This window comes from Argiope bruennichi, chromosome 11 (genome assembly GCF_947563725.1).
Source record: "Argiope bruennichi chromosome 11, qqArgBrue1.1, whole genome shotgun sequence".
NCBI classification, from domain to species: Eukaryota; Metazoa; Arthropoda; class Arachnida; order Araneae; family Araneidae; genus Argiope; species Argiope bruennichi.
In genome coordinates this window covers 48,823,556-48,842,002 of record NC_079161.1, presented here as the reverse complement: position 1 = coordinate 48,842,002, position 18,447 = coordinate 48,823,556, and the positions used below count along the sequence as shown (strand labels likewise).

General features: G+C 31.3%; 1 protein-coding gene across 3 annotated transcripts in view; it reads right to left on the bottom strand.

Annotated features, from left to right (window-relative positions):
* The window catches only part of LOC129957560 (cell adhesion molecule Dscam2-like), a 317,574-nt gene extending 299,364 nt beyond the window's left edge, over positions 1 to 18,210 (bottom strand). For all 3 annotated transcript variants that reach the window (XM_056069919.1, XM_056069921.1, XM_056069920.1), the window contains exon 1: positions 17,503 to 18,210. In XM_056069919.1, the coding sequence (XP_055925894.1) occupies positions 17,503 to 17,545 (43 nt within the window). In that variant the 5' untranslated portion in view covers positions 17,546 to 18,210. The remainder of the gene's footprint in view (positions 1 to 17,502) is intronic.
* Between the last annotated feature and the right edge of the window lie 237 nt (positions 18,211 to 18,447).

Below are 18,447 nucleotides of genomic sequence, written 5' to 3'. Positions count from 1 at the left end.
TCCAGCTAAATATATAAAGAACTGCAATTTTTAAATAAATCATCACGCGTCCGACAAGTAATATAAAAAAGTAATAAATTCAATCTATATTCATTAATGAAATTTTATAAGGAGATTATTTCTGTTTTTTTAATGCAAACAATCGGCATTAAATTCCTAATTTTAAAGGTTTAAGGAGTTGCCTTATAATTATTTTTCCCCTGATTTAATATTATAGACAACAATGAAATGTATTTTTATTAGATTATACATTTGATATTTGTGGAACAATTACCATTAAACAAGCATTGAATAGAAATGTTACAAAATATATTATCAAGGAATAATTCCTTAAAGGTTCTGAATTCGAAATATGTATAAAATAATACATATGAGTAATAAAGATTCCAAGTGGAGGCTGGGTCTCTCGCATTAAATAAATTTCGTTTGAAGTGTTGATAGTTAAGCTTGGAAAGGATTTAACCTTCAGGAGTATGGATTGTGATGATACTAAATTTAATTATATATTGTTAAGATGGTTATTGTTAGTTAAATTATGAGGTGAATATATTTATCGAAATTCTCAATGCCATATTACCATGATTAAATATTATAAATTTCGTTTATTTATCCGTGAGCTAATTCAAGCGATGAATTTATAATTCATCGTTTCATTAAGAATATTTTGAATAATCTTTTTATTTCAAATTTTAATTTCAACACGTAATTGATAAATTATTCATTTCTAATATAATTTCCAAAGTATGCAATTATTGACAAACCTTAGAAAATTTTAAAAAATGAAAAAAAAAAAATAGTTTTGTTTATCAAAAATTTCTCACCATCGTATTGAACGGATCCTGTGCATTCTGATGACCAGATGCTTATCGGGTAAAACAGAGTAAAGCCATTTTCGATGTCAAATTGACAAAAAAAAAGGAATCTTAAAACGGAGTCACAAGGGAACCTTGAAAATTATGATTTCCACTGCATTTGTTGTGAACATCTGCTGCATGTCTCAAAAATGGGATAAACCTTAAAACGGAGTTAGCAGGAAACAAGTAAATTTTCGACTTCAACACTGATTGTAGTGAACATACTGCTGCATGCTTGGAAAATAGAATAAACTTTAAAACGGAATCCCAAGGAAACCTTGAAAATTTCGATTTCAACATTAATTGTAATGAACATGCTGCTGCATGCCTGAAAAATGAGATAAACCTTAAAACTGAGTTAGTAGGAAGCCTTGAAAATTTCTACTTCAACTGTAATTGTAGTACATATTCTGCTGCATGTCTGAAAAATGAAATAAATCTTATAACGTAATTACCAGGAAACCTTGAACATTTCAACTTCAGCTGTAATTGTAGTGAACATGCTACTACATACCTGAAAAATGGAATGAACCTTAAAGCGGAATTACCAGGAAACCTTGAAAATTTCGACTTCAACTGTATTTGTAGCGAACATGTCTGAAAAATTGTCTAAACCTTAAAATGGATTACCAGGAAACCTATAAATTTTCGATTTCAACTGTAATTGCAGTGAAAATGCTGCTGCATGCCTGAAAAATGCAACTAACCTTAAAATGAAGCTATCAGGGAACCTTGAGAATTTCGACTTCAACGGTAATTGTAGTGAACATGCTGTTGCTTGAGTGAAAAATGACCTAACCATTAAATTAGTTGGACATGCTGCTGCATGTCTAAAAAATGGTCTAAACCTTTAAATGGTGTTACCAGGAAACCACCATGGAATGCTGTTGCTTGCCTGAAACATGGCCTAATCTTAAAACCGAGACGCTTTGAAAATTTCGACTTAACTAAATTTAAAGATCTTGTTGGTGCACTCCTGAAAAATGGAATAAACCTTAAAACGGAGTTATCAGTGAACCTTGAAAATTTCGACTTCTGAGAGGAGAGTCTGGATTCAATACCGTACCGACAAAAGATAAGTAACATGCATAATGTAGTGGTGTACTATGCCATATAATAATTCTCAAACGAGATTAGAAGTTCCACAGATCACACGCTTTTTCCTTTAAAATATAACATATCTAATATCCGTCATAGAATGCCAAATTCTAAATTCTTGATCTATGAAATATTTCTATTTCTACAGTCTTAGAACTACCTTAATATTTCTTGCAAATCATTCTCACTGCAAAGACAGAATTTCGATATATTACCCTGAGATTGGATAAAGAGGTAGTAGTCACCCCAAAACTTTCTCGCAAACATTATAATAAAGGTATTTCGGTATTATTAACCGTGCGCCATTTGCGAACAATAATTACGAATTAGCCTATTACATTGAGTTCTTTGGGTGATTTTCTTTAACAATGAGTTCTTTGGGTGATTTTCCTTTACAGTGAGTTCTTTGTTTTCATCACACGTATTCATTCATTCGTAATTTCTAATGTTGCATCATCGTTGAGATGTGATTATTACACAAATACCAGCAACTAGAATGTGTGTTTTAGACACCTTTTTTCCGACCAATAAAATGAAAAGTGGACACAAAATTATAACTGTAGTAAAAAAACGACCAATTTACCAAATTTTATATGTATAAGTCGTTGCGTCTTTAACTTAAGGCTCTTAAATGCTTGCAAAAATTACAGATCTACCAACGGTCAATCCCTTTGAAGAATTTGGTTCTAAATTTGCTGCATATATAACTTTTAAAAGTTACATTCGTATACTAAATTTTGATTAATTTGTTGTTTGAGTTTCTTTCTAAACATGCTAACTTGTATTCAACATATATGCAAACATACTGCGTCTGAATAGATTACATTCAAACGCTGATGAAAGTGTACAGATATGGCATAGAGATCGTACACAGAATTAAACCCATCTAGCTTCAAGTTAGTTTGAATTATCAGGTTCAGAGGTACAATTTAAAAAAAAAAATGCTCTTTTGAGATTCAAGGAGGACTGAAGCTTGTAGATATGTCTTTACAATTCCAGTAATTTCTCTTTGTAAATTTCGCTAACGAGAAAACAGAAAAGAACTAACATCCAGCCTCTACAATTTTACATACCCATTAACAATTTCTATTGGAAAAAAAGTTTCATTATCCTTTTATGACTTTTAGAGTAATATGGAATTACAGCAGTATGCTATTTAAAATTTGTAAACCATAAAGATCTGATAAATATCGAATAAGATTTTTTTAAAAAAATCTTTGCTCGTGATAATCAGAAACATTTGAAATGTTGTTTCTGGGCTTTAAGAGTATCTGAATTCTGACTAAAATTCCATTTTAGTCAGAATTCAGATTATACTCGCTTGTGAATTTAATCAGAATTTCAGTCAATACTCGTCAAGCATTTATGAAGATAACTAAAATATTATCAAACCAATTTTAAGTAATTTTAAGGATATATTAAATAGAAGTAATCTGAAAGATCAACTGCAACCTAAAGGGGTATGAAATCCTGTGGGTTCAAACTTCTTTTCTTTATTATATATTTATTTAATTTTCGATTCCTCCATCAACTCACAGGGGTCTGATTCGCATTTTAGTGAGGGGGGGAATCACTACGAATGCGAGTAATTGCTCTTAAGTAATATCTCTCTCTTTATCTATATTACCATTTCGAAATTGCGCAAGTTATTATGAAATAAACATATCGCATCTTTGAAACTGGATAGTTATTTTCATTAAACAATTAAATTATATTCTAGCCGGCGTACTGGTCTAGGGGTCCTCGTCTTCCAGTGATCTGGGCATTCCGTGTTCGAGTCCTGGTTCAGGCATGTTTGTTCCTTACCCTGCCTGCTATCTGTGAGGTGTGTGAAAGAACTCCTCTGCAAAAAAGGGGTTTTGCAATCGAGTGTGTGAGTGCCATCTTCATATGAGCTAGAAGTCAGATTTTTGCCCTCGGGTGCTCAGGAGTCTTTACCCTCAGAAACTACTGCACCCCCTTTCCGTGGTTTAAATATTCCGGGGTAATATTTAAACTTGGAATTATCTCTAATTTCAAATTTTGTTTATTAAGATGCTAGTATTAAAGCTCTGAATGACTCTAAGAATGAGCGGATTTTTTTTCTCTAAAACTATAACAGCTATCAGTTTCAAAATTGGCACTTTTTCAAATGAAAAAATCCATGAACCTAAATCAATGTATGACCTTTCAATGTAAACATACATTAATTCGTCTGTATCTTCATTTTGAAAGCTTTGCCATTTTTTCTATTAAAATAATATCTAAATAAGAGAATTTCATATTATAAAAAAAAAAAAAAACGTTTTTATATAAACTTTTATAGACACCGACTCTAAAATGAATCCATTTTGAAAGCATCGGCATTTTTTTTTACAATAGCAAGAACTAAATAGGTGTAATCTTTATATGAAATCAATTTTATATTAATTATTAAATTTAAAATCATTTTAATAGATAATTTAGCATTTGCAGTTCCCCTAGGAACGCAAAGTTCATATATATGTTTTCAAATATAATAGTATTATTTAAATTTCATATGGTTAAAAAAATTTTTTGACAAAAATATTGCTGACCCGTATAAGATGCTAAATCCTTTGCTGTGGTTCAATAGAGTTGACTGTGGAAGCAGTTCGACTCAAAGGGTTTCAGGAACGTTGGTCTGAATTGGAAGCTACAGCCCCTCAAAGTCCTTGACCAGTTCAAGCATCTGTGCACGGCTTAGCTGAGAAGAGGGGATTTCTGTTACTATGCTACAGTGAAGTTTGGATTCAAGACGGAAGTGGTATGCCATGACTTCAAGTTTCCATCCCGTGCTTTTAAGTTGAAAGCGAAAGTAAAGGTAACTTATATTCGAAATTCCAAATATTAAAATTCGCGATTTATTTATATTTGATGTTAGAAATAATTTATTGAATTACTTGTAAATTAATGGCTATATTTAAGAATACACATTTTTTTTTACTTTGGTTCTCTCACTTTTCAAGTCTTTTTATCGTTTATAGATGACATAAAATAATCTATATGATAGTACTTCTTTGTTGCAACAACTATAATGAACGAGTTCTCTAGTGCCAAGTGTTAATATTTGATGCAAACGGCTAAGTTGTGACTAGCAATCATTTTGGAAGGGGTTAAAGGGTAAATCATATTCTTTGTTTTTTTCTATGAAATTTTATATAACTATCCATCTATAAAAGGGAAATAATGTTTTGGAAACAAGTATAAACATAAAATTTCTGTGCTTTCAAAATATGTGATTATTATATTTCTTAGAAAAACATATAAGCCAACGTAGAAGTTGTAAAATTCTTAATATGAGATGGAAAAACATTGCTTAAATGCTAATTAAATAAAAGTCTGTAATGGCGAGCAGTTGGTCCACTGTATTAAGAGTATTTAACAAAGCACAAGAGCTCTGACAGACTACATTTTGGCAATCCAAACAATTGCGTTCCACCGTCCTCCATCAACTTATACTATTTTGATTCGTTAACCAAGCTTGTAAAGTGATGAAATTATTTGATGTAATCAGTCTTTTTGTTGAAATTCGGAGCTGTGTCAAGATTTTAAGCTGATATATATCTTATAGCTAAAATTAAAAAAGATCCATATTCATACGCATTTGTAAAGGATGTTCAAAAATTAACGAAGATTTGAATTTGCCACCATTCATGAAGTAAAGTGTTAGCAACCATATTAAAAAAATGACAACTGTTAGTTTAGTGCAAGTAAAAATGGATTGTTACATGACTGAACAACGTGTTAATGCAATATTTGAATAAAATAAAACATATTTATTTTTTATTTAAATTATTATATTTTTGTTGAATCATGACAATTTTACATAAATGTGACTAGATTTCCTTGATACGGCCTTGAATGTCCTGCTTCAATGCAAGCTGGCTTGTGGGTTTGCTGGCATAGGCCTTTCACTTCAAATAACCAGATAAGAAAGAAATCCAATGGTATCAAATACACGATCTAGGGGAGCAAATTCTCAAATTTTCGAATTGTGGTAGCCAGACTTTCATTATTTTTGAAATATTGTTCAAGAATGAAAACACTTTGTTCTATCGTGTAACACTCCATTTTCATTACATTAAGTTATCAGCTGTCAAATGGATTTTTTAATAGGGTTGCTAACAATTTACTGCATGAATGGTGGAAAATTCAAAACCTTGCGATGAATTTGGGTCACCCTTTATTTTGTGGTTATTTTTGGCACCTTTTAATGATTTGGCAATGGATCCTAAATTCACATAAGACATAAAAATTAGACCTAATCCTTAGAATGTTTGAGACTGAATAATTTTATCGGAGTTTTGCCCCATGGAGAATGTACAGAAAATTATAATTTTTGAGATTTCTCTCAAAATTGGAGGGGTGGTAAGGAGACAAGTGAACATTGATGATATATTTGGAAGTTCTGAGCTACCATCTGAAAAAAAAAAGGTTTATGAAATGGTAGCAGTGATTAGGGTGTGTAAATATGTCGGGTTTTTTTTCTCTATTGAGAATGTGATATGAAATATTATTTCGATTTCTCCAAAACAATGGACAATTGTTAAGCTATGATTTTTAAGAGTTTAATAAAGGGACACGAGCTTTCTTCTGAAATATAAATTGGCAGGATTGGGTCAATGATTAAATTTTAAGGAAGGACTTTATATTCTTAGCAATTATAATGAAATCTACGATCTTGTATTTAAAACTAAAAATCATCTTGCATATGTGATTTTTCTTTGAATGATAAATCTTTCTACAAGTTAAATATGTTGATTTATGTGTATTAATTTCTATCTATTATTGATTTTTACAATAACTGTTATTTACTTGTTACTAACTTATGTTTGGAATTCGAAATAAGATATCCCTCTTTTTCTTCAATAAATTATCCAAGAATACAGAATTCATTTTCAACTGTACAAACTTTACTTTTAAATTTGATATTTATATAATATAAATACTCTTATGCTTTATAATGAAACAAAATTTTCCTTATAATTATAATTTTTTCATTAACATTATAGAACGAAGTCCCTTTGCTACGAAGCAAAGTCATGAAGCATTAATAAATATTAATTCTTCAAAACATTGCACACCACTCTATATCTAGAAATCATTTATAAAAGAAAAATTCTATTCGAAAAGCATTAATCAATAATTAGGCTTAAACACAAAATATCAAAAGGTATATTTATCCATGTATAATTACAACTCTGTTCCAATCACAAAGTGGCAAAAGAATGTTCTTTTTCATTTAATAGTTCTTAGCTTTGAAATTTTTGTTTCAGAAATATTATCCTCTCATTTTCTTTTCATCAGTTAGATATAATTTAAATTATATTTGCCTTTAAGGACATGATCAATCCCGACAGGACAGAACCCTAGGAATGAAGCACTTCAACTAACACTTACATAATTCAGAAGACTATTTTCTGTTTTACATCTACCTAATGAAGTTTAACATTTAAAAATTGAAATAATGTTTTAATCGCATTAAAATGGCATTATAATGAAGTTTTGTTTTCCAAGAATGTAATATCATACAATGGAATTATACGGAAAAGGATTTTCAATTAATTCTCAATGCGTATCTGAAGGAACAATAATTTCTCTTTGATAATTAATAACAGATTCTCTAAATTAAAAGAAGATTACAACGAATATGTTATTCATATTTTGATGTCAGTGTATTGAATTGTTTTTCAGACATAAGAATATCATATAATGGAAGCATATAAATGGGACATTTCAGATATATTATTCGTAGAATTTTTTTTCTTTTCCCTAATGGTTACATAACTGTATTTTATTTCAAAAAAGATTGGAGCTAGTCTTATTCATTTTGATTATTTGAATTGAGATGTTTCATTTATATTTATATGGAGATGACTTTAAAAAATATAGCAAGGTAACACTGTAAAAACCCCACACACTTAGAGTTTATCAGTAAGAAGAATTGCCCTTCATGCCTGTCTGTTTGCAAAGTATTTTTTTTTTCAAAACATGGTTTAAATTATTCTTATTAAAGCACTTTTTATAAAAGGGATTAACTAAATAATGCATTGTATTGATGGTTTGGATGTATAAGAATATATGACGTGCTCGAAAATATTTTCATATGACAATGTTTATTAGCTGTTGAATGCCTGTAAATTATGACAAGTGAAAAATAATTGATAATGATCATGTTGGATAACTCATTTGAACTACCTTTGTGATTTTTGAATAACAGGAGCTCACTATTCTGGTAATACATTCTGCTGTAGGGCATTGTACATTACTTTGCAATATTATGTCATATTATTCAATATAGAATAATAATGTGAATGTTATTTAATATCATACAATATTGTACAATGTATGTGTTCTTCCACGGTAAAAAAGATATTTTTTTAAAAAGTTTAACTAGATTTTTCTAATTAAGGTTTATCGGAATTTTAAGGATATACTTCAAAATAATATTATTGTCCAAAAACATTTTCCTCCAGTGTTAATAGATCTACAATAAACCATCTGCAAATTATGACATTCGAGAAATAATTCATAATGCTCTATTGGATAGCTCATTTGATCCTTATTTGAAAGGAAATTACTTTTTTGGTAATAAGTGCTCAGTATCTTGGTAATACATGCTGCTGTAAGACACTGTATATTACTGTGCAATATTTTATGGTATTATTCAATGTTGAATAATAATGTGAATGTCATTTAATATCATATAATATTGTACAATGCGTATGTACTTCCACAGTAAGGAAGATATTTTTTTTCGAAAGTTTAATTAGATTTCTTCAAATGAACCCTTATGTTCATTTTGTATAGTATACCATACATACAACTTTATAAAAAATATACTACCACTATAAAATAATTTTTAACTTAGTTTTATTAAACGATTTTTATTGCACGATTTTTTTTATTTATTTTTTGATGTTTTTTATAGCGTAAAGAAGCTACCTATATACATTTTTTTTTTGCTTTTCTTCAAAAAAGCAATCTTGCCACGATAAGGGTTAATATTAATCGAAATTTTGAGAGCGTGTTTCTAAATAATATTATTGGCCAAAAAGCATTTTTACTCCAATATTTAATTAAATAATAAAAAAAACCTGACTTTCAAATGACAACAATTTTATCTCCGTACATTCTTTTTCTTTCATTTTAAGATATTTTTTTTAAAAATATTTTCAATTTTTACAATTTTAAAAAAATTATTTCTACAACCATACTTTGAATTACATTAAGTTCTGCGTTTTTGCACATAATATTAAACATATTTTAATGCACACAAGAATCTTGTTAATGTTGAGAATAAATTGAAATAAGGAGAGGGGTTACCCTAAATGTTTCTGCCATATTCTCCAATAAAACTGTTATTCCACGAATATTATGAAAGATTGATCTTTTGCGCAAGTTCAGTATTTTTACTGTATTCTCCATGGAGTCTCATGAATTTTTCAGTGATTTAACCCTGGCATTTTATATTACATGCCCGAAAATCAAATTTGAGTTTTAGATGCCTTGTTTCGATCAGAATGAAACCAAAATTGATAGCAGAATTACAACCATTATCACATAACATAACATAACGCCATCCTGTGCCCCCGGTGCCTATAACACTAAGTTATCTAACCAGTTGGATGAGCACAAGATGGAAGGGGAAAAAAAAAGAAAGAAAGAAGATAAAAAGAAAGAGACGACAGACCATCCAGGGTTCTCCAGAGAGAATCACATTGGTGTCAAATCCTACATGACTATATTCAATATTTTGGTGATGTAATAACTGGATAGAGGGGAAAAGAATACTTAAACAAATGGTGACTTTGAGTTGAACTTACAGGGAAATGAGATTACTAACTGAAAAATTGATAATTTACATTGAGAATATCTGTATGACATATATTAGCATATAAGTAATCACTAAAGAGTCAGAAATCTGTGGCGTCCGTCTGAATCCTGTGGTTTTGATTTCCTTCTCGAGAACTGCACTTTTGAGGGACTTTTGAAGTTATAATTTCGGCTGATTTTGACATGTGGCATTTTGGTCTCAGCTAATGTGTAGTCTTGAATAGGTCTTGGTATTTGTGAATATGGTTTACTATGGAGTGGATCTTGCCACGTGATAGGGTATTCGATGCAACTCTCCTGTACCATTCTTCTTCGAGACTTGTTTCTGGCTTTCTCATGTGCCATGACAGAGTCAGTAGGCATTCGGTGGCATAGTGAATTGGGGATCCTATCTCCCCACAGCTACAGTAAGGAGAGTTGGCCAGATGGAATCTGTGTAGGTATGTCGGGAATGGACCGTGTCCAGTGAAGAAAAGGACATCCGTTCTGTTCCAGTTGGCAGCGTATAGAGAAACTTTCGGTATTATATTGAATGTGGAGCGGCCTGTTTCGCCTTCTTCCCATTCCTTTTGCCATATTGTCATCATATCGGTTTGGAGGATGTTCTTCAGATGACATCTTGGGAGCTTCATTATATTCCGATCTTGATTAGCATTAGCCGCTGTTTTGGCTAGTTTGTCAGCCGCTTCATTCCCTTCATAGCCTACATGTGCCTTGATCCATGAGATTTTAATGTGAGGGTTTGCAAGAAGAAGGGTAAATGTATCTCTTGCTAATTGGCTATTGGATTTTGGAGAACTTGAGGCTTGTATACTTGCTTTATTGTCGACGTAAATAGTAACTGGATCTGATGTAGGAAGAGAGGTTGCGTATTTGACTGCTCTGTTGAGTGCTAGTAATTCAGCTTGGAAGACCGTGTTTTCTTTCAATAGGCTGGTTGACCATTGGTGTATAGTCACTGCATCCTGCATGACACAAAATGCAGCCCCAACTCCTGCTGAGGATTTTGATCCATCTGTATAGATCCCGAGTACTACATTCTGAGACCCACCGTCTTCCAACGAAATTTGATGTGCTTGGAGATGTTTGGAAGGATGTGACGTCCAGCCCGTAGCTCTGTATTCATACTCGTGTGGGCTGATATGTGGCATATCATGTACGATTCCACGGAGTCTGTACAGTTCAGTCATTCTTGCCATCATTTGAAGCTTCAGATGTAGTGGTGGCAAGCCAAGGATAACCTGAAGTGCTGCAGTAGGCGTGGTCTTGTATGCTCCCGTAATTGCTAACAGAAAGCTTCTTTGGATAACCATTATCACAGAATTGCATACGAAATTTCATTAATTAAATCTTTGTTTTTGATTTACCGGGTTTATATATTTGTAAAAATGCAGATCTATAGATGTCACCTCTTTTTCGATTTTTTTCCTAATTTTATAGGTTAACATTACAACTCTTTAGATGTTAAATCTGTGTACCAAAGTTTTTCTGTCTAGATACTTCCATTTTTGTAGTTATTTAGTTCTTTTATATTCAAAAATTGAACATACGAACTTTCTCTGAATAGACTTCTCTCAAAATTTGATACAACAAAATTGTTGAAAAATCAACAAATTTGGAGAAAAAATCTTACACCAAAATTCAACAAAATTGTTTCACAAAGCTTTTAGGTATTATTGTATCCGCAGATAGAGAGATACAAATCCAAAATGGGATTTTTGAACTCGGGAAGATCTGAAACTTGGAGATTCTTCAAAATTGCTAATTCGTTTTTTTTTTTTTTTTTTTTTTTTGATAATTACATTTTCTTATTTTAACTTCGAATATGAGAAAATTTAAATAGTTAAATGTTTTAAGAAAGAAATCAAGCAAAATAATAATAAAATAAACATTTCTTAGATTTATTCATAAATTAGCATAATTTTTGTATGAAAAATTTATTTCTTTCGAAAATTGAAATATAAACTTTACAATGATTGTTTTCCACTCGTTTTTCATTTTCGCTTTGCTTGTCCGTAAACATTACTATAATAATCTTAAAACGAATTATTTGCGCTTCCTAAAAACCATTTACATTTTTTTAAAAAAAATTTCAACCTAATTACTACAAGATATATTAAAATGAATCGCGCTCATTGGAATAAGTAATTCTAATTTATTGAGTGTTACATTTATTCGTCTGTACTTACCCCTTTTCAACAGAAAATATTAGCATACCATTTGATTTCGAAAAAATAATACGCTCCCTAAACTGAAAAATTTATGAAAAGAATTTCGGCTTCAAAGTAATTCAGTTTTGCATATCTAATTAGTAAATTACTACTAAATTAAATAAATGAAGATGATTGTTAGCTATTTTTTATTTTCTGGTATAACTATTATAATCATTAGAAACTTTAAACTCGAAGGTTTTCCACACCTTCTCTTTTCAGATATCCCTAAAACCAAATTTGGACAGTTTTTGGCGTCATGTCTACTTATGAACAAATTAACTCAAATACTCGAGCTTGATGGGTGAAATTTGGCATATGAGATTTACATCAAATTTAGAAGTCTATATCAAATTATAGAGAATGTCGAATCAAAGAAAGCCATTATGTCTATCAGACCAAAAACAAATGAGCATCATAACTTCAACCAGATTTTAATGGATAAAATTTTGTGCTCGTAGCAATTAAAATGCAGATCTATATCAACTTTGAATCAAGTTCATCTTCCAAAGTTCGAGCCAAATTTTTGGGGGCCATCTTTTGGACTGTAATTTCAGTTGCAAGCAAACGCTGAAATCTTTATGCATCGAAATGGATAAATGACATTTGATATGTGATATAACACAAATTTTAATTATGTGTCAATTCTTGCATTTTATTGGTTTATTTTTAAAAAAGTATTCAAACATGTATTTTTTTAGCTGCCATGAAACACATAACCCTTGTGTGGAGAGCTCTGAGATTAAGTTTGATTAATGGTCCGATTTATGGATATGACCAAGGTCAGCACTTTTATGCAGGGATAAATGACCACTTTGTTGGTGAGTTTGCGAGAAAATTTTAGGACCCATTCCCTCTCTTTTAATAAAATACTGTACGGCCTGATTTAGGAAGATAGTTTTAAAGTTTTTCTACCGGTTGGAGCTGTGCGCTCAAGCTTAAAAAAATCGTTTAAATAATAGATCTTTTTCAGAAAGTTTATATAAATAAAACGCTTGTTTTACATCTACTAGGTACAGTTTTCATGAAAATATAAATTGTTAAATTTAATCTCTCCTGATATTTGTTTTTTTTTAAAAATATATTTTCGTACATGAAGCATGTATTGTGAAAGTCTTGTAATCGTTCGAAAAATTCGAAAGCGACTTCGACACTTGTCGAATCCCGGCTTCAGACCTTTATGAATCTGAAAAATACTTTCTTTTCACATTATGTCTATTGCTCCGTGAACACGACGACTATATGTCCGTCTATGCGAGTACATATGAAGAAGATAATAAGAAAATGAAGCGAATGAGATATATAAAATTTGTTACACAGATAAAGCATCTAAAGTGTAAATTCTTATCAAGTTTGGAATCGAATACGTCAGAAGTTGATTGTCTGTCGGTCTGTAATTTTGCTTGCATATGAATGTAAAGACTCAAAGACGCAATGGCAAATAAATGAAAGTCAGTATATTTTCTTGTGACTAAAATTATAGCTCCATTTTAAAATTAGATTTCAATAGCACAAAAAAGCCTCTAAAATACATATTCAAATTTCTGATATTTATGTATTAGCCTCAAGATCTTAAGTGCTTAATCGCGAAACTTCCCATGCTATATTCACACCTATATTTTGTAACTGTTGTTCGCTAGCGCCATTTACTTATTACACATGTACTTACTTTCTTCATGAGAAGCAAGCTACTCTCACGTGTGAGGCTCTGAAATTGAAGAACTAAGCGTTCATGGCCTTTGCCTAGATCCCCAAATTTATGCGATATTGACAAAGGAGATGACGTCATTATTAAAGAGCATGCGAGAAAGTCTTGTATTTACCATTCACAATGTTTATTTTCTTATATAGAAGCAAATTGATGGCAATCATCAAACAATTTTAATTCGAGATTTCACGAATTCCGACTTTTCGGATCATTGTTGAGTTAAAAACAATTTTTGGACTTTTGTCTGTCTATGAGCATAATAAAACAAAATGTATTGCATTAGATAGATTCAATTTATATTGTCTCAATGTCAAATTTGTTGACTGCTGTCGAATTTTTATAGTAACCATTGAGAGAAAATCTGCGTGGCTGGTTATCCAAGTAAAGGTGAACGCTAAACTACAAAACGCAAAAAGCTGATTTGACTAATATTTGATAAAAAATTTAGTATCTAAAATGTCGATCTTTGCCACATTTTTAATTAAATCTCTCAATGTTTGACTGTCTATCGGTCTGTACTTTCGTATGCTAGAAAACGCGGTAACTCCAAAATGTAGAGACTAAGTTTAGTTATTTTAATGTCCCGTTTATAAAGAAACACTAGGTCTATTTTGGGACGGACCTCGTAATTTTGAACTGAGGTCAGATGACGACGACGACACCTAAGCACGCACCTCCCTCTCCAAGCTTCCACACTACACCAGCGTGAGAATGTTTGACCTCAACGGATTTAGCATGCACCAGATCCACTTACACGATGTTTCTTCGGACAACTCGGGTCTCGAACCTGAAGCCATGCAGTTCCGAAGCTGAGACCTTGCCACCAGACCACCGCGGTCCTTTAGAGACTTAGATAGAAAAGAAACAAAATAGGGTATGTAATCTTTTCCCTACAATTGTAGTTTTATGTCACATTTTGTTTCAATTGTTCAAAAATAAGGATACAAATCATGTTTATTTTACTATACAGTGAAGTCGTCTGTCACATATGGGGAGCGAAGCATAAACCAGGCGGCTGTGGAATTTTGAAATAACAGACTTGAGTTCTCGTAGCCTTCCCATAGAATCATGGCCGAGATCAACAGATTTGAACATATTTACGAGAAGAGAGTAAATATACATACATTTACGAGAAGAGGATAAACATGTATACATTTAAAAGAAAAAAATAATTTATTAGACAGTATATGAGAAGGGAATATAAACAGGGGACCGTACCCATGTTTGAATTATTGTGTTTACTTGGAAGTGAGCTTATGTTTTATGTTTTAGTTCTAATACTGAATTCTCACTGACACATATAATTGTAAAAAAATTCAGTCATTTTCGGACTTTCATTTCAGCTTGGTCTCAAGCTTGAAGATTTATCATAACCACATGATCATATTTTTTTCGTAGAAGCCATTCTTTTTTCCTTGGGAACTTCTGCAAAGAGTGTAGTTACGAAATAACGTTTGGCGCAAATTTAGCATTTTTACTAAATCATCTCACATGAAATCTTTGGCGAGTTATTTGGCGATTAATCTCTGAGATGAGTTAATAGTATCCAAAATTCGAATTTGGGTATTAGGCGCATTTCTCTCCATCACTTAAAACAAAAATTTGACACAATTGAAATCCCATATTAAATGTGATATAATTAAGTCATTGCATTTTTGAATTATCGCGTGTGTATATTTCTGAAAGCATAGACCAACAAACAGCGATTCTGTTATTGGATATTAATTCAAAATTTGACAGGCGTCTGCGCTGTGGATGTTAAATTACTGCACTGAATTTTATTTATCTGGTACTGTTCATTTGGTATTCATCGCATATTTGAATCATCAGACAGACTTCTTCTTAGCATATTTTACTCAAAATTTGATAGAAATCTGCCAATTTAATTGAAAGACAGTATACCAAATTTCAATAGTATAGCTCTGAGAGGTTTTGAGTTTTCTTTGTCACAAACAGACGGACATTTTCTGAAAATATGTTTCTCCTGCTCAGGAAGGTCTAAAACGTGGAGATTCGTCAAAATCTCGGGGTTCGAATTTTTTTTACGATTACTTTACTTTCTCTCTACTATGTATACAAGAAAGTGAAAAGAGAACTGGTCCCAAAATTTCTACTATTTACTAATTTTGTAAATTTACTTTACATGAAAGCTCTTAATCTATAAATATGATCGAGGGAATCCTGTCTATTGCAGCCCTGTGTTTTCAAAGCAAAATTTAAAAAACCCTTACAACTTTTCTAAAAAGAGAAACTCGCTACACAGCTCTCACAAAAAAAAAAAAAAAAAAAAAAAAAAACTGTGCACATTTCGAAGGTTTTTTTTTTTATTTCGTATTAAACCACTTGGTCTCTAGAACCATCATCAAATTGATAAGTGCCAGTATAATCTTGCCATTCTATTGTTTCGAAAAATATCATATAATAAAGTTTTGGTAGAGCGTGCAATTTGCAGGCACTGCTAAATTGTCACAGTGTTAATAGTTCGAGTTTAGTTTGAATTCTTTCATTGTGACAGTATTTTTTGTTCTGAAATGGAAAAAGAACTAGTGTCCAAATCCCTACTACTTTAATAATTTTTCATTTTTTTTCTTCTTATGGAAGTTCTTGATCCATAAATATGATCAAGGATCGTCAGTGCATCACATCCTTGCTTTTTCGAAACAAAATTCAAAACCTCTACTTCCTTGTGCCTTTTCTATTAAGAAAAACATCGACATAGTCGTCGCAACACACTGAGCCTATTTCGAAACTTTTTTTTATTTGGCCCATGGTCTCTAGATGCGTCAACAAAATGATGGGTGTCTTCAGTCTCATACCATTCTATAGTTTGGGAAAAATATCAAAGAAAAAAAGACTTTGGTTAAACGTTCTGCATCGACAACAAAAGAAAAATCTGCAGAAATTGTTAAATTGTCAGAATGATTTATGTTAATTGTTCCAGTTTCGTTTGAATTAGTACTTTCTTTTATTGTGACAGTATTTTTTAATATAAATTAGGCGACCAAATATATCAGTACCGTTATGTTTCGTGGCAAACAACTCTTCGTCAGTGGTGGTTAAAATAACTTAAAACTATATTTCGTATTTTGATGCAAACTTAGCAAATTTTAGCAACTGATATATACAATATATATCATGTATCAACAACAATTCGTCATTAAATTATATCACGATTATAACTAAGCTACTTGTGGAATCTTTCTTATTATCACGCGTCTTTTCAGCATAATGGCAATAGTTTTGTTTATGTTAAGGATTATTTAAGTCCATTCTTTTTTATGGTAGTCTATTTTTAAAGTACCTAATTTATATATGAATTCTGCAGTTAAATAAAGACTTCAATGCATTTATACGAAGTAGGAGAGTGGGATGCTGACTTGTGGAAATCATCAGCCGCATATGACCACGATATAAAATGAAGAGGGCTGTCCCTAAATAGACACCACAAAATTACATCGAGACTTTAATCTAAAACAAAGTATAGGCTATATGTCATGCAGTTTTCGTTACTTTTTTTTCATATTTTTAATTGCATGGAATCGAGATTGTCTATCCTTATTCCTTAAGGATTTTTATTATAAAACTCTTGTAGTTTAAATTTTTCTTACTTGGCATATTAATTATATATTCGAATTTTATTAAAATTAAATTACAGTAAATTAAAAAATAAGCCATAAATATTAGAAATCTATCTTTTCTTTTAAAAAATATTAAGGAAAAATATTTTCTGTAGATTGTAATTTTAAAAATGATTTGACTATCAGGACAAAGATTAAAAAATTAAAACAGTACTTACCGGTACTGAGCAAAGCCACAACCATCCATAATTCCCCAGCCATGGTTTAAGTTCAAAACAGTTCTCTTAAAAACGTCTGAGAAACTACTATAATCCTCCGTATAACAGTATATTTTCACAAAACCAATTGGCACATTGTTCAGTCGTACCACTTTTTGATGGTAGGTCGCAAAGTACTGTCACAACTGTGTATTCTTCAGTCCTATTACACATTTAGTCTAAGAGGAAATAAAAAGTTCATTAAACCAAAAATTCATTAAATATAGTGTTAATGACTATGTGTGTTTAATATTCTTGTTTTAATTTTCGAACGAATTTCTTATGTAAACAGTTTCTGAAATTGCTTAATTTGAAGACACATAATCATTTTAATTAACAAGAAGCAATCATTGCACCAAACGATAATTAATGTTGTTATAATTTCACAAATGTAAGAGTTCTGCAATGGGAAACAAAGTTTTACTAATATTTGTGTTAAAACTTTTTCAAATTTGGTGCATTAAATATAAAATGGATAATTGTCGAGTTGACAATCCTTTTTAAGTATCTAACACAGAAAAATCCATAAATAAATCGTCTGCTGTGGTCGGTGCGCAACTGCCAACTTGTAACAAAAACCCTTCCGGCATCCAATGTTTCAAAAAACCCGCTGAAAAGCTTTTACTTCTTCGCCGGCGAAGCCCTTCCAATCTTAAGTGCTTCACTGAGAAGCGTGCTTTACAGGTCTGACGATAATCGGTTCCACGCTCTTTCGGAAAACATCGGGAATTCGCTCGCCAGTTTCTGTCGCCAATAGGAAGTTTGGCGATCAGCGTACATTGCCAAGCTGAGATTTATGATAATCGATTGTTCTGCATTTTGAGCGTCTTTTCAATCATAATAATGTAAAGTGATTAGTTTTCTGGAATATGATTTATGTTTCGTGGAAAATATGAGTACTTTGCT